This window comes from Pseudochaenichthys georgianus, unplaced genomic scaffold (genome assembly GCF_902827115.2).
Source record: "Pseudochaenichthys georgianus unplaced genomic scaffold, fPseGeo1.2 scaffold_795_arrow_ctg1, whole genome shotgun sequence".
NCBI classification, from domain to species: Eukaryota; Metazoa; Chordata; class Actinopteri; order Perciformes; family Channichthyidae; genus Pseudochaenichthys; species Pseudochaenichthys georgianus.
In genome coordinates, this window is record NW_027263343.1 from 32,721 (window position 1) to 57,485 (window position 24,765).

General features: G+C 43.8%; 1 protein-coding gene across 1 annotated transcript; it reads right to left on the reverse strand.

Moving 5' to 3' along the window:
* Nucleotides 1-1,217: 1,217 nt before the first annotated feature.
* On the reverse strand, nt 1,218-13,279 carry LOC117444335 (S-phase kinase-associated protein 2-like). The gene is given in 11 exon segments (XM_034079979.2): nt 1,218-1,838; nt 1,840-1,930; nt 5,032-5,139; nt 5,261-5,312; nt 5,402-5,529; nt 6,214-6,312; nt 6,927-7,061; nt 7,183-7,326; nt 9,514-9,625; nt 9,922-10,160; nt 12,245-13,279. Coding segments are annotated over 11 exon segments (1,239 nt in total). The 5' UTR covers nt 12,259-13,279; the 3' UTR covers nt 1,218-1,721.
* Between the last annotated feature and the right edge of the window lie 11,486 nt (nt 13,280-24,765).

Consider the following 24,765-nt stretch of genomic DNA (forward strand, 5'->3'; position numbering starts at 1 on the left):
ATTTCGTAGACATGTTTTTAATTCACAAAGTAATCCTTCAAAATAGTATTAATTTCGTCAGCTATTTTTTTATTTAGTTTTAGTCCTGTGTTAAATTTCCTTTTTAGTTTGTCATATTTAGTCACCTTCATCCTGTTTTTATTTAGTCAAGTTTTAGTCGACTAAAAGTCTGAGCATTTTAGTCAAAGAAAACTAATTATTTTAGTCTACTTTTTGTCAATGAAAACTGTTGAGTCTTTTTTAGTCATCAGATTATATAGAACATTTCAGTCAAACTAGTCTAGCCAAAACCAATAATTTGTCATTTTAGTATATAAATAAATAAGATTATCTTGTCCTTATTTGATGAAAAACACAGGTTGAATGATGTAAGAAAGCAGCTTTGCAGAGAGTATCTGGTTTGTGGTCTTTTTACCAGCTGTGTTTTGGCCACATTGCTTCCCTTCTGATAAAACAATGCATTCGCTTTTTTTCTCCGCCTCATTGTAGCAAAAATGGGCCCAAAATATCACATCGTTTCTTTCTCCCAAGCAGTGGTGGCTTAGACGTTTTCGTTTGTCAGTCATTTTGACGGACAGGATCGTAACATTTCCGTCATAATCCATTATTATCCGTCGAGTGCACAATGTATCACTCACTCGCGCTGACGGGGGGTATTCGGTTGACGCGACCACTGCTCCTAAACCCTGTTGTTGCCATTTTATTCCTGTTAAATAAGGTTAGTTAGACCACCCGAGTCTTCCTGACAGTTCATATTGTGCCGCTGCCGGTGGTAATTTGTACCGCCGCGCGCAGCACAGAAACAGCTGCTGCTCTGCCGCAGCACCGGAAGTGGAACGGCTGGGAGAAAAACTGACTATCAGAGATTTAACGTTATCTTTGATAATATTTCGTCTCCTCATTTTTCGTCAACGAAAGTAAAGAGAGATTTTGTCATAGTTTTTATTTAGTAACTACATTTCGTCTCGTCACTTTTCGTCAACGATATTGCATGATGATTTCGTTAGTTATTGTTTACTGCCGTCGGTGCCTTCTCGTCATCGTCTCGTTTTCGTCATGGAAAAAAAGGTCGTTGACGAACATATTTCGTCATAGTTTTAGTCAACGAAATTAACACTACTTCAAAATCCAATATCCCACAAAAAGGGAAATAATAAGTGTAGGAGGATTTGTACATTTCCGTATTAGCTGAAAGGAAGCAAACTCGGACACAGGTGGTGCATTCAGTGGTTTACTGTAAGACTCAGGAGAAAAGGAACAGTTAAAATTCACATCCGACATTAATGATCAACAGCCTGCAGTGAAAACACGGTGACATAATGCAGTGATAGGAGGAGAAGTGCGTGTTCATCATTTTACATTCAATCTTCTGAACTCTTTAAAACCACCTCATTATTCCCCGAGAACAATCGTCTCAAGTTTTAAAAAGACACCATACATCTTCATTTCCAATGGCTCTTTAAAACCATGTTTCCCTTACAAGATATTTTTTAAATAAACATTATTAGAACCTAAAACTGATTCAAAAATCCATCAACCGTTTGTGTTAAAACATTCCAACAAGAACTGGATTCAACGTCAAAATGTGACTTTTCTAAATCGAGAATCAAATGACCTTTGACCTCTTCAGGCCAGATAACACCGACAACACGTGTAGCAGCAGACACTCTGGGACATGGGACATGCACCAGACACTCACTCAGCTTAGGAAAACATGGCGGCTACAGTTTGAACCTCAGCTGGCACTTCCTGTTCCACATGAAGCCGCCGGTGAGGCCTGAGGAGGGCGAGGGGCGGGCGATGCTGGAGAACGGCCTGGAGTTGATGCTGATGCGAGGGAAGCTCCTTCTTCAGAGAGGACAGGTGGCCGTCGTTCACGATGCCAAACACGTCCAGCAGAGAGAGGACGGGGAACATGGAGCCCAGGTCCCTGCAGAGAGAGGTTTGTTTCAAGGGTCATTCAAGACTCGAAGCTAACATGGAAACATCGCAATAGAAAGAAAGTAGCATTAAAAAAGTAGAACATATACATAAGGTTAGGTGGATAAGAAGTCGTTGCGTTCGACACCCCTGTGCTACGAAGCCGGTTCAACTGACCCTGGATATGTCGAGTTACCCGGCTGACCTAACCCTTAAGCCAGGGGTGTCCAACTCAATTTCATCGCGGGCCACATTAGCATTATGGATGCACTCAAAGGGCCGGTTGTAACTATATAAATATATAATATACAAAATAATGTATTATATTACATTATTGCCTCTGAATTGGATTATTATCGGATAGGATAATAACTTAGTAATTAACTACATCTGAAGCATAAGTCTAGGGAAAATCATTGCAAGTCTCTTCAGTGCCATGTCACAAAACGAGATGCATTGTGGGACATGTAGTTTATGGGCAACCTGCTTCTGTAAAGCGGCATGTAACCGTATAATAATCGTATTATATTCTTTGCAAGCTCTTGCGGGGCCTCATGAAATGAAGTCGCGGGCCGGATTTGGCCCCCGGGCCTTGAGTTTGACACCCCTGCCTTAAGCGGTCCTACGACGCTGGTTATCACCTCGGTAACTCAAGCCAGGGTTTCTCCGTCCGGCTGAGTGCGCGTTCACGTGAAAGGGGCGGGGGCTAGCAACATTCGACCAATCACAAACATGAAGCGCACTGACAGCGCAGCTTCATACTTCCTGAATGAAAAGTGAACTTTAATATTAGACATATGAAGAAGTTAAACTTTAAACATCCATGACTTAAACACTTGATCAGGATAAAAGCCACAGAGCTGCACCTGCAAGGTGAATACAGCTGGGAACAGAACACGTGTTTGAATGCGTTCATTAACAGGTTTATGATATCACTGCTCCGTCTAAAACACGATCTGACTTCAATTACATTTGACTCGAGTGTTTCGTCAACTTAATGTGTTGCTTAAAATAATACTTCTGCATACAGTCTGTGACACTGTGAGTGTTGCACGGCCAGATACGGCTCAGCTGACTCAGATAAGGAGATATACATTATGAAGTGATATGCCGCGGACTGTACTTAATGTACTCTGATCCGGTTACTTATGTTGTGGCCGATATTTAAGTACGCTTTCTTAACGCTAATGTTATAATAGTCAGATTGCTCTGAAGATGGAGGTGATATTCTATTCATGTTCACACAGTCGGTGAGTTGAACTGTGTTTCCTTTCTCCTGTAAAATGACTCGATCGCTTTAAACTCAGCTGTTCCACCACGGCCTCTCCCTCAACCTGTAACCGATGTATCCTTCCCTTTGAAACCGTTACATTCAACGAAAAATAGAATCAATGTGCAGGCTGACGTCCACACTGTTCTCCATGAACAATACGGGCAGTTTATACATTAAATAAATCAACAGTAGGTGGCGATATGCTCCAAGCGGAAGCGATTCGCCATTAAAGCAAAGAAGAAGAAGAACTCCGCACAGTTGATCTCTTATCCTGGAACCTATCCGGCTTCGGAGCACAGACTAGGTTCCAGGATAAGTCGCCATGGAGATCTAGAACCAGCTTCGTAGGACCGGAAACCCCAGAAGTTATCTTGCTAAACGAAAATCCTGCTTCGTAGTATACCCCCCAGGTTAGCCGCTAAGCATCAGTTACCATGGCGATCTAGCCCGCTAAAAAGAGAACCAGCTTCGTAGGACCGGAAACCCCAGAAGTTATCTTGCTAAACGAAAATCCTGCTTCGTAGTATACCCCCCAGGTTAGCCGCTAAGCATCAGTTACCATGGCGATCTAGCCCGCTAAAAAGAGAACCAGCTTCGTAGGACCGGAAACCCCAGAAGTTATCTTGCTAAACGAAAATCCTGCTTCGTAGTATACCCCCCAGGTTAGCCGCTAAGCATCAGTTACCATGGCGATCTAGCCCGCTAAAAAGAGAACCAGCTTCGTAGGACCGGAAACCCCAGAAGTTATCTTGCCAAACGAAAATCCTGCTTCGTAGTATACCCCCCAGGTTAGCCGCTAAGCATACGTTACCATGGCGATCTAGCCCGCTAAAAAGAGAACCAGCTTCGTAGGACCGGAAACCCCAGAAGTTATCTTGCTAAACGAAAATCCTGCTTCGTAGTATACCCCCCAGGTTAGCCGCTAAGCATACGTTACCATGGCGATCTAGCCCGCTAAAAAGAGAACCAGCTTCGTAGGACCGGAAACCCCAGAAGTTATCTTGCTAAACGAAAATCCTGCGTCGTAGTATACCCCCAAGGTTAGCCGCTAAGCATCAGTTACCATGGCGATTTAGCCTGCTAAAAAGAGCACCAGCTTCGTAGGACCGGAAACCCCAGAAGTTATCTTGCTAAACGAAAATCCTGCTTCGTAGTATACCCCCCAGGTTAGCCGCTAAGCATCAGTTACCATGGCGATCTAGCCTGCTAAAAAGAGAACCAGCTTCGTAGGACCGGAAACCCCAGAAGTTATCTTGCCAAACGAAAATCCTGCTTCGTAGTATACCCCCCAGGTTAGCCGCTAAGCATACGTTACCATGGAGATCTAGCCTGCTAAAAAGAGAACCAGCTTCGTAGGACCGAAAACCCCAGAAGTTATCTTGCTAAAAGAAAATCCTGCTTCGTAGTATACCCCCCAAGATAGCCGCACAGCATCAGTTACCATGGCGATCTAGCCTGCTAAAAAGAGAACCAGCTTCGTAGTACCGGAAATCCCAGAAGTTATCTTGCTAAACGAAAATCCTGCTTCGTAGTATACCCCCCAGGTTAGCCGCTAAGCATACGTTACCATGGAGATCTAGCCTGCTAAAAAGAGAACCAGCTTCGTGGGACCGGAAACCCCGAGTTAACCTGAAGTTAGCCGGCTAAGCGAACATCCGGCTTCGTCGTGCAGGCCTCAGGACGAGGGGAACCAAGCAGCGTTTTCCCATGAATGCTTGAGCACCCCTCGTAGGAATACACGAGCCTTCTCCGATGCTATATCCACTTCATTTAATACATTCCTGCATTTCTCACAGAGCTGAAGGGGAAGTGGTTCGGCGCTGGTGTTGAGGACTCACGTGAGGGCAGCGAGGTGGATGTGGTAGCAGCGGCTCAGCGAGAGATGGAGCAGACCCTTCAGCTGCCTGAGGACCGGGAAGCTGTCGGCCATCAGGGGCGTGCTGTCACTGCAGCACACAGAGAACACTCAGAACCTGAGACGTGCAGGTATTTAACGCTCGTCGTGCTGATCCAATGTTCGTTTCTATGGTTACGACATCTACCGAATGTTAATGAAACAGATCTCACCTTAAATCTAGCGCTTGAATGTTTGGACACCTGGTCACCAGCACCTTCACATCTGAAACACACACACGTCGTGGGTTAACCGAGCGTTTCATTCCCCCCCCCCTTCATACGGGCATGGTGATGAGTCTGTCGGCCGCTCACCTTCCAGCGCGAGGCCCTCTCGGTACCCGCTGAGGTTCAGGTGAGTCACAGCCGGGTTCAGATTATCAACAACGCTCTTCACGTGATCGTTGTCGAATTCACACCACGATATGTTCAGCTGCTCAATCCTGAGGAGCACAGAGCACGCAGCGTGAGGAGGGGAGTACTCGCATGCTTTCCTCAGGTAGAAGTACAGATACTCGTGTTTAAAAGTACAGGTATTTGGGTTCAACATGAGAGAAGTAGAAAGTACAGGTATTTGAGTTCAACATGTGAGAAGTAGAAAGTACAGGTATTTGAGTTCAACATGAGAGAAGTAGAAAGTACAGATATTTGAGTTCAACATGAGAGAAGTAGAAAGTACAGGTATTTGGGTTCAACATGTGAGAAGTAGAAAGTACAGGTATTTGAGTTCAACATGTAAGAAGTAGAAAGTACAGGTATTTGAGTTCAACATGTAAGAAGTAGAAAGTACAGGTATTTGAGTTCAACATGTGAGAAGTAGAAAGTACAGGTATTAGAGTTCAACATGAGAGAAGTAGAAAGTACAGGTATTTGGGTTCAACATGTGAGAAGTAGAAAGTACAGGTATTTGAGTTCAACATGTAAGAAGTAGAAAGTACAGGTATTAGAGTTCAACATGTGAGAAGTAGAAAGTAAAAAGTGGTCAGTAAAATAAGTAGTGGAGTAAAGTACTGATACCAGAAACATGTACTTGAGTACAGTAACTTAGTATTTGTACTCCACTCCCCCCCCCCTGCTGAAGTGATCAGGTCAGAGGCTCTACAGGGAGACGGAGCAGAGAGACTAACCTGCTGCAGGACTTCAGCATGTGAGCGAGAGCAGGAGCCGAGAAGCCGGAGCAGCCGCTCAGATTCAGCTGCAGCAGGTTAGGGTTCATGGACAGAGAGCTGAGGAAGAACACATCATCATCATCATCAGTTACTGAGAGAAGACCTTCTTACACCACACTGCTTTGGGAGAAGGGCTTAAAATGTGTGTGTGTGTGTGTGTGTGTGTGTGTGTGTGTGTACCTGATGATGTAGATGTGTGTGTGTGTGTGTGTGTGTGTGTGTGTGTGTACCTGATGATGTAGATGTGTGTGTGTATGTGTGTGTACCTGATGATGTTGATGTGTGTGTGTGTGTGTACCTGATGATGTGTGTGTGTGTGTGTGTGTGTGTGTGTGTGTGTGTGTGTGTGTGTGTGTGTGTGTGTGTACCTGATGATGCTGATGTAGATGTGTGTGTGTGTGTGTGTACCTGATGATGTGTGTGTGTGTACCTGATGTGTGTGTGTGTGTGTGTGTGTGTGTGTGTGTGTGTGTACCTGATGATGTAGGTGTGTGTGTGTGTTTGTACCTGATTATGTAGATGTGTGTGTGTACCTGATGATGTAGGTGTGTGTGTGTGTGTGTACCTGATGATGTAGGTGTGCGTGTGTGTGTGTACCTGATGATGTAGATGTGCGTGTGTGTGTGTACCTGATGATGTAGATGTGTGTGCGTGCGTGTGTGTGTGTGTACCTGATGATGCCGTCTGAGAGCTGCAGCGCCTCCAGACTCAGGAACTCCAGCAGTCTGCAGCGAGAGAGGATGCTCTGCAGGGCGGAGGGGGGGATGATGGAGCTGGAGAGGTCCATCAGCACCATCTGGAGGGGGCTGAGGAGAACAGAGTCACTCAGGTGCATCGTGGGGCTCTGGCTGAAGCCCAGCGTGTGTGTGTGTGTGTGTGTGTGTGAGTATCTGCTGGAGTAAAGGACAGTGTCCTTCAGAGACTCACCCCGAGCCGCTGAAGTGGAAGTCCTCCACAAAGGAGCGAGGGCAGCGCAGCATGTGGACCCCGTTCTTCAGAACCTGCTGCAGAGCCGGACCCACGTGGGTCAGACCCTCCAGATCCACGCTGTGCCACAGAGACTCGTCCAGCCTGAGAGAGAGAGAGAGAGAGTGAGAGACAGGGAGAGAGTGAGTGAGAGAGACAGACACAGAGAGACAGAGAGAGAGAGAGAGAGGGAGAGAGAGAGTGAGTGAGAGACAGACAGAGAGTGAGAGACAGACACAGAGAGACAGAGAGAGGGAGAGAGAGAGTGAGTGAGAGACAGAGAGAGTGAGTGAGTGAGAGACAGAGAGAGTGAGTGAGAGACAGACAGAGAGTGAGAGACAGACACAGAGAGACAGAGAGAGGGAGAGAGAGAGTGAGTGAGAGACAGAGAGAGAGACAGACAGAGAGTGAGAGACAGAGAGAGTGAGTGAGTGAGAGACAGAGAGAGTGAGTGAGTGAGAGACAGAGAGAGAGACAGACAGAGAGTGAGACAGAGAGACAGAGAGAGAGACAGACAGAGAGACAGACACAGAGAGAGAGACAGAGACAGACACAGACAGACAGACGGAGAGACACAGAGAGAGAGACAGAGAGACAGACACAGACGGAGAGACAGAGAGAGACAGACGGAGAGACAGACACAGAGAGAGAGACAGAGACAGACAGAGAGAGACGGACAGACACAGAGAGAGAGAGACAGACACAGACAGACGGAGAGACACAGAGAGAGACAGAGACAGACAGAGAGACAGACACAGAGAGAGAGACAGAGACAGACAGAGAGAGACGGACAGACACAGAGAGAGAGAGACACAGACAGACAGACGGAGAGACAGAGAGAGACAGAGAGAGAGACAGACAGAGAGAGAGACAGACAGAGAGTGAGACAGAGAGAGAGAGACAGACAGAGAGACGGAGAGACACAGAGAGAGACAGACAGACAGACAGACGGAGAGACACAGAGAGAGACAGAGAGAGAGACAGACAGACAGAGAGTGAGAGACAGAGAGTGAGTGAGAGACAGAGAGAGAGACAGACAGACAGACAGACGGAGAGACACAGAGAGAGACAGAGAGAGAGACAGACAGACAGAGAGTGAGAGACAGAGAGTGAGTGAGAGACAGAGAGAGAGACAGACAGAGAGTGAGACAGAGAGACAGACACAGACAGACAGACGGAGAGACACAGAGAGAGACAGACGGAGAGACAGACACAGAGAGAGAGACAGAGACAGACAGACGGAGAGACAGACACAGAGAGAGAGACAGAGAGAGAGACAGACACAGAGAGAGAGACAGAGACAGACAGACACAGAGAGAGACAGAGACAGAGAGACAGACGGAGAGAGAGACAGACAGAGAGACAGAGACACAGACAGAGAGACACAGAGAGACAGGGTTTCAAAGGACTGATCATAAAGCCAGGCGTCGGGGACTCGGCGTGTTTCACCGACCCGTCAGCGTTCAGCGTAAACGATAAACTGACGCATTAATAAAGTTGCACGTATTGTTCTGGAAGCTCTCGCTGCTCTGAGGCTCATTAAAGGAGACCATGTTCCTTTCTGCTCTGACCCAAAGGGACCAACGAGGAGCTGTTGGTATTTATAGGTCACGTTGCCATGGCGTTACTGGTTCCTCAGCTATCTTTCATTTAGTCTTAGTCCCGTGTTAGATTTCCGTTTTAGATTTAGTCAAGTTTAGTCTCCTTCATCCTGGTTTTATTTAGTAAGTTTTAGTCGACTAAAAGTCTGAGCATTCTCGTCTTATTTTAGTCAAAGAAAACTGTCGAGTCTTTTTTATCCATCAGATGATTTAACATTTCATTTGACTCGTTTCACAGCAGATGATCTCGTGTCCTTAGTTGACGACACAGGTCGGATGAGCAAGCAGCTTCGCAGAGTATCTGGCTCGAGGCGTTTACACACCGCTTCCCTTCGTCGCTGCCAGTCGTTTTGACGGACAGCATCGTAACAATAATACAACAATACTTCGTCTCGTCGCTTTGCGTCAACGATACTGCCGATTACTGCCGTCTCGCCATCGTCTCGCTTTAGTCATGGAAGAACATATCGTGTTAGTCGACGAGATGAACACGAGTCCACGCGGCGACCGGCTGCCGTGTGGACGCGTGTGAATGAGAAACGGAGGCATAACATAGACGGAAAGTCTCACATCAAATGTCCCCGTGTCCCCTCTGCACTAAGACAGAGGGACGCGTGGGGCTGCTGGTCCGACCCGCTCTGATTGGTCGGTGCGTGGCCCCGGGCGAGAGGGAGCTGGACTAGAGACTCACGCTAAGCGATGCCAGCGCTTGCAGACGGACGACATCCTGCAGAGGTCCTGCAGCGGGACGTGGAAGAGGATCCTGAGCAGCAGCTCGTCGGGGAGGTGGTCCCACGAGACGCCTGCGGGGAGAGGGGGGTGAGACCGGGGTCCGACAGACGGGGCAGACATTCAACAGCCCCTCCAACATATATAATCAAATACAAATATACAAAATAGTGTCTATATACATGTAAACAGAGTACAAATACTTTGTTACTGAACTTAAGTACATTTCAAAGCCGATACTTCTACTTAAGTAAAGAAGCACAGTCAGTACTTCTACCAGAGTATTTTAAAACACGAGTATCTGTACTTCCACTCGAGGAAAGGACGCGTGTACTGTTGGAATACGATGTGTACAAAGACGGTCCCTTACACGACGTGGACTCCTTCTTCCTCCGCGACCTCCGGCTGAGGACGAACTGGTTGCACTCGTTCTCCTTGCCCACGCCGAGCAGCCTCTGGTGTTTGTGGGGGGGGGAGGAGTGCACGGTGGACTCCGTGGGGGTGCACTCCACGTCCAGACCCTCGGAGGACTTGCGTTTGCTCATCTTGTTGGACTGAGACAGCATGGAGCCCTGGAGGGTCCCCGAGGGGAGATCCTGCAGAGGCATGCTGACGGAGAGAGGCGGGTCAACACGAGATAACACTGTCGTCCATTTTAGGCTGCTGTGTACTTATACTCCTCTGCATGTATTTATACCTTTAGTTACTTCACAGATGAAGGATGTGAAATCTAATCAAGTGTTGAATCAGACTTTAGTTCCACCTGGAGTAAATCCACCAGCTACCCTGCAGTCTACAAAGTACTTCAGACTAGCTGCACCTTCACCAGCTACCCTGCAGTCTACAAAGTACTTCAGACTAGCTGCACCTTCACCAGCTACCCTGCAGTCTACAAAGTACTTCAGACTAGCTGCTCCTTCACCAGCTACCCTGCAGTCTACAAAGTACTTCAGACTAGCTGCACCTTCACCAGCTACCCTGCAGTCTACAAAGTACTTCAGACTAGCTGCACCTCCACCAGCTACCCTGCAGTCTACAAAGTACTTCAGACTAGCTGCACCTTCACCAGCTACCCTGCAGTCTACAAAGTACTTCAGACTAGCTGCACTTTCACCAGCTACCCTGCAGTCTACAAAGTACTTCAGACTAGCTGCACCTCCACCAGCTACCCTGCAGTCTACAAAGTACTTCAGACTAGCTGCTCCTTCACCAGCTACCCTGCAGTCTACAAAGTACTTCAGACTAGCTGCACCTTCACCAGCTACCCTGCAGTCTACAAAGTACTTCAGACTAGCTGCACCTCCACCAGCTACCCTGCAGTCTACAAAGTACTTCAGACTAGCTGCACCTTCACCAGCTACCCTGCAGTCTACAAAGTACTTCAGACTAGCTGCACCTCCACCAGCTACCCTGCAGTCTACAAAGTACTTCAGACTAGCTGCACCTTCACCAGCTACCCTGCAGTCTACAAAGTACTTCAGACTAGCTGCACCTCCACCAGCTACCCTGCAGTCTACAAAGTACTTCAGACTAGCTGCACCTTCACCAGCTACCCTGCAGTCTACAAAGTACTTCAGACTAGCTGCACCTTCACCAGCTACCCTGCAGTCTACAAAGTACTTCAGACTAGCTGCACCTTCACCAGCTACCCTGCAGTCTACAAAGTACTTCAGACTAGCTGCACCTCCACCAGCTACCCTGCCGTCTACAAAGTACTTCAGACTAGCTGCACCTTCACCAGCTACCCTGCCGTCTACAAAGTACTTCAGACTAGCTGCACCTTCACCAGCTACCCTGCAGTCTACAAAGTACTTCATATTATATATAGTAGTATATTATTAGTATATTATTCTGAAATGGACCAATCTGCACAACGACTACTTTCACTGTCTTTCACTATATTTAGATGAGAATACTTTCTACTTTCACTTGAGGAGCATTTTGAATGCAGGACTTTTACTGGAACAGAGTATTCCTACACTCTGGTACTTCTACTTTTACTCAAGTACAAGATCTGAGTACTTCTACTTTTACTCAAGTACAAGATCTGAGTACTTCTACTTTTACTCAAGCACAAGATCTGAGTACTTCTACTTTTACTCAAGTACTAGGTCTGAGTACTTCTACTTTTACTCAAGTACAAGATCTGAGTAGTCTTACTTTAAATCAAGTATAAGATCTGAGTACTTCTACTTTAACCTAAGTACTAGATCTGAGTACTTCTCCCCCTCTGATACTTAGTTACTTCCCACCACTGATACCTCTCTCCCCGCCATATTGACGCTACAGACCGCGCCAAATCTAACTGCTCCAGAGCAGGAAAACACTTCATAATATGTATTTCCAGCGACATGTCCGCGCCCAGACAGTTAGTGGTGGCTCTTCTCCTCTCCCTGGTCCGGGTACACTTTAGATCCCGGCGGCAGGAAGTGCAGACAGTCTGCACTGAAAGCGCGGTATCGATCAAACTAGCTACAGTTGTGAACCAAAGCTGCTCACAGTAATGGCGACACACAAACACAACGGATAGCACTTAACAGACTTGCAGAGCCTTGAGAGATACTTTTAATAAAGAAAAAGCTATCAAGTGAACAGTGTGGCCTCTTCTCGTGCATGACACGATGTAAATAATGCGATCGCTAGTTCCAATCTGTAACACCACAGACATGCACACACACGGTGTGTAAGCTCACCTGTGTTTTGGCATCTCCTCCGGGGCAAATGTAATGTTGAAATATGAATAATATGTACAGAAAGTGCAGAGAGGAACTATTTTCCTGCAGCCCTCCAACAGAAGAGACTCTTTAAACTAGCCGCGCTACAGCAGGACGGTCTGCTGACGTCATTGCGTCGTGCGTCATACGTCATACGTTTCACGTCAGTAGTCCATGTGGCGTTCTAATCCTGCAGTTTTTTCCGCCTTTTTCTGCTTTTTTCTGCATTTTCCCTCTAAAATGTACAGAGGGGGGAGGAGTACTCAGATCCTGTTGTACTTGAGTAAAAGTAGAAGTACTCAGATCATGTTGTACTTGAGTAAAAGTAGAAGTACTCAGATCCTGTTGTACTTCAGTAAAAGTAGAAGTACTCAGATCATGTTGTACTTGAGTAAAAGTAGAAGTACTAAGATGTTGTACTTGAGTAAAAGTAGAAGTACTCAGATCATGTTGTACTTGAGTAAAAGTAGATGTACTAAGATCTTGTACTTGAGTAAAAGTAGAAGTATTCAGATGTTGTACTTGAGTAAAAGTAGAAGTACTCAGATGTTGTACTTGAGTAAAAGTGGAAGTACTCAGATCTTGTTGTACTTGAGTAAAAGTAGATGTACTAAGATCTTGTACTTGAGTAAAAGTAGAAGTACTCAGATGTTGTACTTGAGTAAAAGTAGATGTACTAAGATCTTGTTCTTGAGTAAAAGTAGATGTACTAAGATGTTGTACTTGAGTAAAAGTAGAAGTACTCAGATGTTGTACTTGAGTAAAAGTAGAAGTACTCAGATGTTGTACTTGAGTAAAAGTAGATGTACTCAGATCTTGTTGTACTTGAGTAAAAGTAGATGTACTAAGATCTTGTACTTGAGTAAAAGTAGAAGTACTCAGATCTTGTACTTGAGTAAAAGTAGAAGTACTCAGATGTTGTACTTGAGTAAAAGTAGAAGTACTCAGATGTTGTACTTGAGTAAAAGTAGAAGTACTAAGATGTTGTACTTGAGTAAAAGTAGATGTACTAAGATCTTGTACTTGAGTAAAAGTGGAAGTACTCAGATGTTGTACTTGAGTAACAGTAGAAGTACTCAGATGTTGTACTTGAGTAAGAGTAGAATTACTCGGATGTTGTACTTGAGTAAAAGTAGAAGTACTCAGATATTGTACTTGAGTAAAAGTAGAAGTACACAGATCTTGAACTTAAGTAAAAGTAGAAGTACTCAGATCTTGTTCTTGAGTAAAAGTAGAATTACTCAGATGTTGTACTTGAGTAAAAGTAGAAGTACTCAGATGTTGTACTTGAGTAAAAGTAGAAGTACTCAGATCATGTTGTACTTGAGTAAAAGTAGAATTACTAAGATCTTGTTCTTGAGTAAAAGTAGAAGTACTCAGATGTTGTACTTGAGTAAAAGTACCAGAGTGTAGGAATACTCTGTTGCAGTAAAAGTCCTGCATTCAAAATGTTACTCAAGTAAAGTAAAAAAGTGTTATCATTAAAATATAGTGAAAGTAACAAAAGTAAAAGTAGTCATGGCGCTGATTGGTCCATTTCAGAATAATATAATCACATTTCTTTCTAGGTTCTGTCTCAAAGAGAGTTTTTCGTGCACTTCTTTCAAATCCTTGCACCTGCAACGAGGATGCAGCTGTTAGGAAAGGAGGCATCACAGTGAGACTCGCCCAAAGAACATTGTCCTGCAGGAAAAGGAAGTGAGACAAAGCGGAAGGCGTCTCATTACGGCCAGAGACCGTTACGTTTGGACCAATCAGCGGACTTCTTCTCTCTCTCACACACACACACACACACACACACACGCGCGCGGCGGGACGTTGCTAGGCTCGCTGCTTCGAGGAGCGGGACACTGAGCTGGCTCACTGGTGTGGGGTCTGCGAGACAGCGAGACACCGCAGAACTCAGCCTGAGCACACACACAAACTCCCAGCCAGGCTGCGGGCGTGTGTGTGTGTGTTTCGGGCTGGGTTTCGCTGTGTCTCGCTGTCTCTTTATTTTTTGTGTTTTTTGTTTTTCAGTATGACATATTTTTGTAAATATTTATATTAAATATATATGTTTAAATATAGTTGAGCACTTAAAACTTCCTAAAATAAACTAAAAGTGTTTTATAATTTTTACATTATTATTAATTATTTATTATTATTAATTATCATTTATTATTATGTATTATTGATGATGTATTATTTAGTATTTATCATTCATTATTATTATTTATTATGTATTATTTATTATTATGTATCATCATTTATCATAATTTATCATTTATTATTATTATTTGTATTTTATTAACTAATATTATTGCGGAAAACTATTATTATTTTACAATATGATTTTGACGGCCACTGGGCTCACAGGGGGGAGGAGCTCCAACAAGCCGTGTAGGACAGAGAGTGAACACACAGACTACACAGAGATGCTGTGAGAAACCAATGAGAGTTTGGAACATTGAACAGTATACATTTATTCTAGTAGACCTCAACTATGATTATGATCAGTCGAAATGGCCAAGACCTTTAATACACCTAAATAGTCCCTAAAGCACGCTGCATGATATCCCATCCCATGTTTTATTTCTGACATCGCCTTTAGCTCTCGATTAAAGTCTCAAATCTATAAAAGCTGGGAGGCGCTGTCACGACCTGTCCGTGTCCCTTATTTTGACAGGTTCGCCCCCTGCGGTCGCTTCCTGTCTCTGTCTCTGTCTCTGTCTCTCCCGATTGTCTCGCTGGTATTTACGTCCCGCTTGTTGTCAGATCCTTGATGTTGAATGTTTGTCGGTGAGGGAGAAAGAGTTTTGTTTTTTTGGCCGGACAATAAAGCATTTTCTGCAAAGTAACCTTGGGTCCTGAGACTGGGCAGAAAGTCTGTGCCGTTCTGAACAGGAAGATCCTCGTTTCCTCTCTCCTCATTTAGACTGCGCGTCAGGAAGCTCCGAGGTTCCTCGGCGTGATTTGTGCCGCCCTTTAAAGCACAATCCCTGTTGTTGACTCTCCTCAGCACTCCCACTGGATCATTGCCCTGAATGTCAGCTGATTTGGATGAAAGCAGCAGCTGAATGAAGTGTAATGTAATCAATGTAAATATATATATTTAAGTCCTTAATAAACTTAATTTTTTTATTTGATATTTTACTTTATTTTTGGTGTTTTTTGTTTTTCAGTATGACATTTTTGTAAATATTTATATTAAATATATATGTTTAAATATAGTTGAGCACTTAAAACTTCCTAAAATAAACTAAAAGTGTTTTATAATTGTTACATTATTATTAATTATGTATTATTCATTAATTATTAATGTATTATTAATACTTATTATTATTAATTATCATTTATTATTATGTATTATTGATGATGTATTATTTATTATTACTATTTAGTATTTATCATTCATTATTATTATTTATTATGTATTATTATGTATCATCATTTATCATCTATTATTTATTATTATTATTTAGTATTTATCATTCATTATTATTATGTATTATTATTAATTATGTATTATTATTAATTATATATTATTATTAATTATTTATTATTATGTATCATAATTTCTCATCTATTATTATTATTTGTATTTTATTAATTAATATTATTGCGGAAAACTATTATTATTTTACAATATGATTTTGAATGAAGAAAAGCAAACAAACAGTAATGAAATAAAACAAGACATTTATTTGAACAATTAATTTGTTACAATTCTTCATAAATGTAACAAACAAAAACAAAAGCATCCTCTTCTGCAAGTTCCTCGTCCTCCCCTGAAAAAAAAATAAAGACCATTATTTTAATTCCTCATTTTAAATTCTGCTTTATAAATAATACGCATTACCTAAAATTAAAGCATTATGTTGGGGAAATCCTGAATCTCTATGGAGAGAGACATCAAGCATGCTCATTTCTGACGTGGAGCTAATCTGAAGTAAACATTGATACTGCTTTCTAGTCCTCCATTTTGTGACGGTGTGACTCCCTCTCTTGATATCAGCATGTGAAGGACACTGCTCAGGAACTAGCTGATGCTCTGTATGTGATGACTCCTTCCCTTCAGAGAGGATCCCAGATACTTGGATCCTGAGGCTGAAGATCAAGCCGGTGATATTTCTCTAACTCATTATAACTCACCGAGTTGTCTTCACACCACGGCGCAGGACCGAGGCTCTCTGAAGGGGTTGCTCCCCGTGGGGACCCCGACCAGAAGCGCGTCTTTAGATGCGTTCTGCAGACAAAACTGTTGCAGCTCCGCAGCCGCCTCCGACACCTACACAAATACACAACAAATACTTTTAAATTCTGATATCCAGAGGTGGGAAGTAGTGGAGTAGAAATAATTACTGAACTTAAGTACATTGTTCTGGTATCAGTACTTTACTCCACTACTTATTTTTCTGACGACTTTTTACTTTGACTTCTCACATGTTGAACACAAATACCTGTACTTTCTACTTCTTACATGTTGAACACAAATACCTGTACTTTCTACTTCTTACATGTTGAACCCAAATACCTGTACTTTCTACTTCTTACATGTTGAACACAAATACCTGTACTTTCTACTTCTTACATGTTGAACTCAAATACCTGTACTTTCTACTTCTTACATGTTGAACACAAATACCTGTACTTTCTACTTCTTACATGTTGAACACAAATACCTGTACTTTCTACTTCTTACATGTTGAACTCAAATACCTGTACTTTCTACTTCTTACATGTTGAACACAAATACCTGTACTTTCTACTTCTTACATGTTGAACTCAAATACCTGTACTTTCTACTTCTCTCATGTTGAACTCAAATACCTGTACTTTCTACTTCTTACATGTTGAACCCAAATACCTGTACTTTCTACTTCTTACATGTTGAACACAAATACCTGTACTTTCTACTTCTTACATGTTGAACCCAAATACCTGTACTTTCTACTTCTTACATTCTGGTAATGTTCCTTCCAAACAACTCAACTTTGGTTTCATCTGTCCACAGAACATCCAGGTGCTCTTTTGCAAACTTCAAACGTGCAGCAATGTTTTTTCTGGACAGCAGTGGCTTCCACAGACAGTGGCAGAACTTCAGTGTTAGTATTATTAGATCTCAGTGCTGCGTTTGACACTGTTGACCACAGCATATTACTGGACCGACTGGAAAACTGGGTGGGACTTTCGGAAACAGTTCTAAATTGGTTTGAATCCTACTTATTTTAAAGGATAGAAACAACTTTGTTTCTATAGGTAAATACACATATGAGTTGACAAATATGACATGCGGGGTTCCTCAAGGCTCCATCTTGGGGCCTCTTCTCTTTAACGTCTACATGCTACCACTGGCTCAGATAATGAAAAACAACAAAATAAGTTACCATAGTTATGCAGATGACACACACATTTACGTAACAATTTCACCAGGAGACTATGCTCCAATTCAAACACTGAGTAAGTGCATTGAACAAATCAATGACTGGATGTGTCAGAACTTTCTCCAATTAAACAAAGATAAAACTGAGGTAATGGTTTTTGGAGCCAAGTCAGAACGTATAAAAGTTAGCGCTGAGCTTCAGTCTGCAATGTTCAAACCAACAGATAAAGCCAGAACTCTAGGTGTAGTCATGGACTCTGACCTGAGTTTCAACAGTCACATTAAAACAGTTACTAAATCAGCCTACTATCACCTAAAGAATATATCTAGGATTAAAAGACTAATGTCACAGCAGGATCTGGAGACACGTGTCCATGCTTTTATCTTCAGTCGACTGGACTACTGCAATGGTGTCTTCACAGGTCTCACTAAAACATCTATTAGGAAGCTGCAGCTGATTCAGAACGCCGCTGCTCGAGTCCTCACTGACACTAAGAAAGTGGATCACATCACTCCTGTTCTGAAGTCTTCACACTGGCTTCCTGTGTGTCAAAGAATAGATTTCATAAATACTGCTGCTGGTTTAAAAAGCACTGAATGGTTTAGGCCCAAAATACATTTCTGACCTCCTGCTAAACTATGAACCATCCAGATCTCTCAGGTCTTCAGGGACTGGTCAGCTTTCTGTCCCCAGAGTCAGAACTAAACCTGGAGAAGCAGCGTTCAGTGACGGCCCGTCCACACTACATCGTCGACAACTCCAATCTGCCCATTCACTTTGAATGGGGTGACGTCACGTTGCCTCGCTTTTTCGCCGAACTGAATTGTGGGTAGCAGAGCGGTCCGTCTCCGCCGTCAGAAGTTGAACAATGTTCAATTTCTGACGCCGGAGACGCCGGAGTAGCCAGCGCCAGCCAATCAAATCCCGTTTCGGAAAATCTGACAGCTCAAGCCGTAGCCAATCAAACCGCGTCTAAGCTAGGAGAGATATCCCGCCGTTCATTTCTATATTTCAAAAAAAGTTGGAGGAGAAACTAACTATCGCCGTAGCAAATCACCCGGTTTTGTATGACCAGACCCTCTTCACCTACCGGGATACAAACCGGAGGAACCAGGCGTGGAGGGAGGTGGCAGAGACAGTGGGGAAACTGATAGGTTTTCGCCTGTTTGGGGAGTTTATATATATATTGCTCCCATAAAATCCCCGGGGGTTTTTGCTTTGTATGTCGGGGGCGGGAGATTCATGTGATTGGTTGTTGGTCGTGTTGCTTGAATAAAATCCCCAAGCTCCAGACACGCCCAGCTCCAAGCTATTTTTGAAGCTGTAGTGTGTGCGCTCCGTTATTATGCTCCAAACATCTGGAACTAACTCCCAGAAACCTGCAGGTCCGCAACTACTTTTAAATCCAGACTAAAGACTTTTCTTTTTGTCGCTGCTTTTAATTGAACTATTCACATCTTAAACTGCACTGTAACTTTTATCCTTGTATTTTTTCTTTTAATATTTAATTGAACTATTCACATCTTAAACTGCACTGTAACTTTTATCTATGTATTTTTTCTTTTAATGTTTATTTTATTAGCTTTTATTTTTAATGACTGATTTTAAATGCCATTTTCTGAATGTCTTTCATTTTTTGTAAAGCACTTTGAATTGCCTTGTGTTGAAAAGTGCTATATCAATAAACTTGCCTTGCCTTGCCTTGCCTTCCTCCGTGGTGTCCTCCCATGGACTCCATTCTTGGTCAGTGTTTTACGTATGGTAGATTCGTCAACAGAGATGTTAGCCTGCGCCAGAGATGTCTTTAAGTCTCTCGCTGTCACTCCAGGATTCTTCCTCACCTCATTGAGCATCCTGCGCTGTGCTCTTGCAGTCATCTTCACAGGACGGCCACTCCTAGGGAGAGTAGCAACAGTGCTGAACTTTCTCCATTTATAGACAACTTGTCTCACCGTGGACTGATGAACATCAAGGCTCTCAGCGATACTTTTGTAACCCTGTCCAGCTTTATGCAAGTCAACTATTCTTAGTCGCAGGTCTTCTGAGAGCTCTTTTGTGCGAGGCATGGTTCACATCTGGCTTCTGAAGAACAGCGAATTCTTCTTCTTCTTCTGTAGTGTTTATTGGCGGTTGGCAAACCAGCTTGTAGGTGCATTACCGCCACCAACTGGACTGGAGTGTGGACAAGAGACTACGCAGAAAACAATAAACAAAAGCACCAAAACTCTAGATTATTTTAAATGAAACGTAATAATCTCACAATATATATTGCCTGATGTTTTCCCTAACAGCCCTGATAGCGACAAGTCATGGCATGTTGCTTTCTTCAGTGTGTGGAAAAGCACATTTCTCTGAGTACTATATTTCCTGTTTAACAGTTTCTGGCCGCAGTGTATACACTTTCCGGTTGGATGCTTTCCTATTATACTTAAAGTATGATTGAGCCCTGTATGACCTATTCTCATCCGATTATCCTCCCTTCCTTCCATCCCCCACTTTGAATGTTATAAAGATGTCTTCCTGTATCACTAAGGTCCCAATGATCTTGCCATGTTGTTTGTGCATATTTCTGAATGAATGTTTGAACCTCCGCTTTGCTGAGTGGAACTTCTATGTCTCTGTTCATACTTCTGAGTGTTTGTTTGGCCAGAATATCCACCTGTTCATTACCCTCCACACCAACATGAGCAGGAACCAGAGGAAACGAGTTGCTATGCCTTTGATTTGCATTTTATATACAATTAGAAATATTTGATTTATTATGTCCATTCTAAATGGATGGATCGTATACTCGATAATGCTGAAAAGCTGTCAGATGCACTTACACTATTATGTATTTCTTTCTCTACTATCCATTTCAATGACAACAGCTCTGTGGTGTATACTGACACATGGTCTGTTGCCCTTTTCTCTATATGTGTATTACTCACTGGGATATACGCTGCTGCCCCTGCACGCCCTGCCTCTGGATCTCTGGAGCCATCTGTAAATATGATTGTTGAGTCTGAGTGATATGCGCCATACTGGTAGTTCTTTCTTTTCCTTTAACTCCTCTCGTATATTGAGGTCTTTGGCAACGGGAACAACCAGGGTAGATGGACGAGATCGGAGCTGTGGGGCAATACTTTGATTCAAACCTATACATGCTGCTTTAACATCGCCAATCCATCCAACACTTGGTAAATAATAATAATAATAATAATAATAATACATTTTATTTTTAGGCGCCTTTCATGACACCCAAGGACACCGTACGTTTAAAAAAATAAAAAAATAAATAAAATAAAAGCTAAGAGGCAACAGAACAAGATAAAAACACAAACAGGAAATCATGGAGGAGACATTCAAGTGGACACAAATGAAACATATAATGGGGAGCACTACAGTGAGTAAATGTGACTCATTGTGCTCCCAGCAGTCTTTCAAAATACTTTCCGCAGGATGACTATCACTGTGCCCCTGAAGGTTTACCCAGAATGCAACATTAACTTCACTCATCTTATCCTTAAAGGCATTTCTCCCATGTCCACCTGCATTGCTGATACTGGAGGTGTTTTAAAAGCTCCACTACATATCCTCAGGGCCTGAGCTTGAGGACATCCAGCAGGTTTGATTCTGCTGCTGCCATGAACGCTATCATCGAATACAGGTCTCATGAGTGCCCAATATCAGAAGTGATGACCCACTCGCTCCCCACTCGCCTCGCCAAACACGAAGTACATTGTTGACCTTCATCTATTTTGATCTTTTCCGATATGACTGCTCCATGTTCGCTTTCCATCAAACCGAACACCAAGAAGTCGTATTGTATTAACCTGTTCAAGAGGTTGCTCACACAATTTTAACGATATAGGAGCAATGTTATGCCGTTTGTAAAACAAGTGACCTGCGTCTTAGCTACCGACAGTTTGAATCCCCATTTATTTATCCATTTCTCCACTTCAACTATTGCAGCTTGTATTTTCTTTCCAACATGTGCTACATTGCGGCCTCTTGCCCACAAAGCCCCGTCATCTGCATGCAAAGATTTCCACACTTGGATGAACTTGATTAAAGACGTCATGCATCATTATATTGAATAGCAACGGACCGCACACACTGCCTTGCGGAGTACCATTTCCACAGCATAAACACTTGAATATTCTGCACCTACTCTTGTATTTTTCTGTCCAGTAAAAAACTCATAACACAATTATATGCTTTCCCACCGATTCCCAATGAGTGGAACTTGATTATCGTCCTTCCTTCCAGAGCATGACATACGCCTTTTCAACATCAAAGAAGACTGCACTTCCTTGTTGGTCTGTGCTTTCCTGACGTCTGATTCTCAGCACAATGTAGAATCCATTGTGTCCCGACCCCTCTGGACCCCACTTTGATATGGGGGGGACAACAGAGCGTTACTTTCTAACATATACGTCTGGAACCATTCTCTCCATGACTTTGCACACATGAGATGTCAGGACGATAGGCCTGGAGCTAGATGGGTCTGAAGGGGCTTTCCCTGGCTCCAGGATGGGCACTATTATCGCTTGTTTCCACTCTGAAGGACGTTGGCCAGAATCCCACAGCCTGTTAAACAACTCAACACAAAGACGAGAGTTATCCGTCATGTGTTCCAGCGTCTTTCCCAGGAGTGGTTTGTCGAGCACTAATAATTGCCCTTCTCAACTCAAACATATAAAATGCAGGTCCACCTGATCTCCCAACGCTTCTACTCTATCCAATATCCTCGTGTTTTCCATTCGTGTATTATTCCTGCGCTGCCAGGCTTCCTCTGTAGGTTATCTGAACTATGGACTTTCCTGAACGTTCGAGCTGGAAGTTCCGCCTTTCCTACGTTTGAGGCAGCCATTTTGTCGCCTCTGCTCAAAACTGGCAACTCATAGTTCCTTCGACTTCCCCCCATTCTCCTAATCCTGCCCCAAACTCCTGCAAGCTGTACTCTCTTCCAATACTATTGCAATACTGCCTCCAAAAAGTGTTGCGTTCTTATTGTTCTCCTCGCGATAGCCTGGGCCCTTTCACTTTCCGAAATTGTTTCTTTAGCTGAATGAATGATAACCTTCACCGGCTCATCATTGCATTTATTTATATCATCATTTCCCTCTTGACGTGTTTTACATCTATTCGTACTTTCAACTCGGAAGGCATCCCAATGAGCCTTTCCCAGTTTCCAAACCTTACGTTGGTCCCAGCTTTAGTCGTTACCGGATAGTGATCGCTGCCCACTGTAGCATGCTTTACCACATTCCATGTACTTATACCTGCTAAAGCACGAGATACTAGTCAGATCGAGTACTGTTTCTATATTCTTCGTGCAATTATATCGTGTTCCCACTACCCCGAGGTCATCTATAAATTCCTCAACCATTTGCATCCGTGCTACTGCTTCCCCGTAGCGAGTCATCCATCCCTCTTCTCCCGCTTCTCCGTGGTCGGGTCTCGGGGTATCAGTTCCAGCAGAGAGCCCCAAACGTTCCTTCCCCCTCATCAACCAGCTCTGACTGGGGGTCCCAAGGCGCTCCCAGGCCAGAGAAGAGATATAGTCCCTCCACCTGGTCCTAGGTCTACCCCTCGGTCTCCTCCCAGCTGGACGTGCCTGGAACACCTCCCTAGGGAGGCGCCCAGGTGGCATCCTAACTAGGTCCCCGAACCACCTCAACTGGCTCCTTTCGACGCGAAGGAGGAGCGGCTCAACTCCGAGTCCCTCCCTGATGACCGAACTTCTCACCTTATCTCTAAGGGAGACATCAGCCATCCTGCGAAGGAAACCCATCTCGGCCGCTTGTATCTGCAATCTCGTTCTTTCGGTCATGACCCATCCTTCATGACCGCAGGTGAGGGTAGGAACGAAAATGGCCCGGTAGACAGAGAGCTCTGCCTTCTGGCTCAGCTCCCTTTTCGTCACACGGTGCGGTAAAGCGACTGCAGTACCGCTCCCGCTGCTCCGACTCTCCGGCCCATATCACGCTCCATTGTTCCCTCACTCGAGAACAAGACCCCGAGATACTTGAACTCCTTCACTTGGGGTAAGGACTCATTCCCTACTTGGAGTGGACAGTCCATCGGTTTCCTGCTGAGAACCACGGCCTCAGATTTGGAGGTGCTGATCCTCATCCCAGCCGCTTCACACTCGGTTGCGAACCGATCCAGTGAGTGCTGAAGGTCGCAGACCGATGAAGCCATCAGAACCACATCATCTGCAGAAAGCAGTGGTGCAATCCTTAGTCCACCGACTAGCCCCCCCCCCCCCCCCCCCCCCACGACTACGCCTCCAAATCCGATCCATGTATATTGGATGCAGCGAGTTATGTGAATTAAAACCTCCACATCACTTTGTCTCGCAGTGACCCCCGGCATCCTCTAATATACTTTGATCTAATTTCCCACATGGATTATAATAATGTACTATATCTAGAGGTCCTCTATCATTCCACACCCTTATAACTATTGCTTCATGATCTGTACCCATGCACCAAAACTGTGTGACTTATCCCACTCTGTATGAATGTTGAAACTCCTCCCCCTCTGCCAGAGTCCCCGTCTCGTCTCGCTGCAGTTTATCCCTTCACAATAAAATCCAGTTGTGCTTTCAGCCATGTTTCCTGAATACAAAGAACATCAGGTTTCTCTCCCCGGTTGTCAATATGTTTTTTGAACTCTTGTCCATTTGCAATTAAACTTCTAGCATTCCACTGCAGTTCAATGACCACCACCAGGATGATCCAGCATGTCTGAGGTTGTTGGACGTCATCATTTAGGACAGGGGTGTCAAACTCAATTTCATCGCGGGCCACATTCGCATCAAGGTTGCACTCAAAGGGCCGGTTGTAACTTTAAGACTATATAAAAATACATATATAAATATATAATATATCAAATAATGTATTATATTACATTATTGCCTCTGAATTGGATTATTATCGGATAGGATAATAACTTAGTAATTAACTACGTCTGAAAGCCAGGGCAAATAATTGCAAGTCTCTTCAGTGCGCATGTCACAAAACGAGATGCATTGTGGGACATGTAGTTTATGGGCAACCTGCTTCTGTAAAGCGGAACTTAACCGTATAATAAATGTATTATATTCTTTGCAAGTTCTTGCGGGGCCACATAAAATGAAGTCGC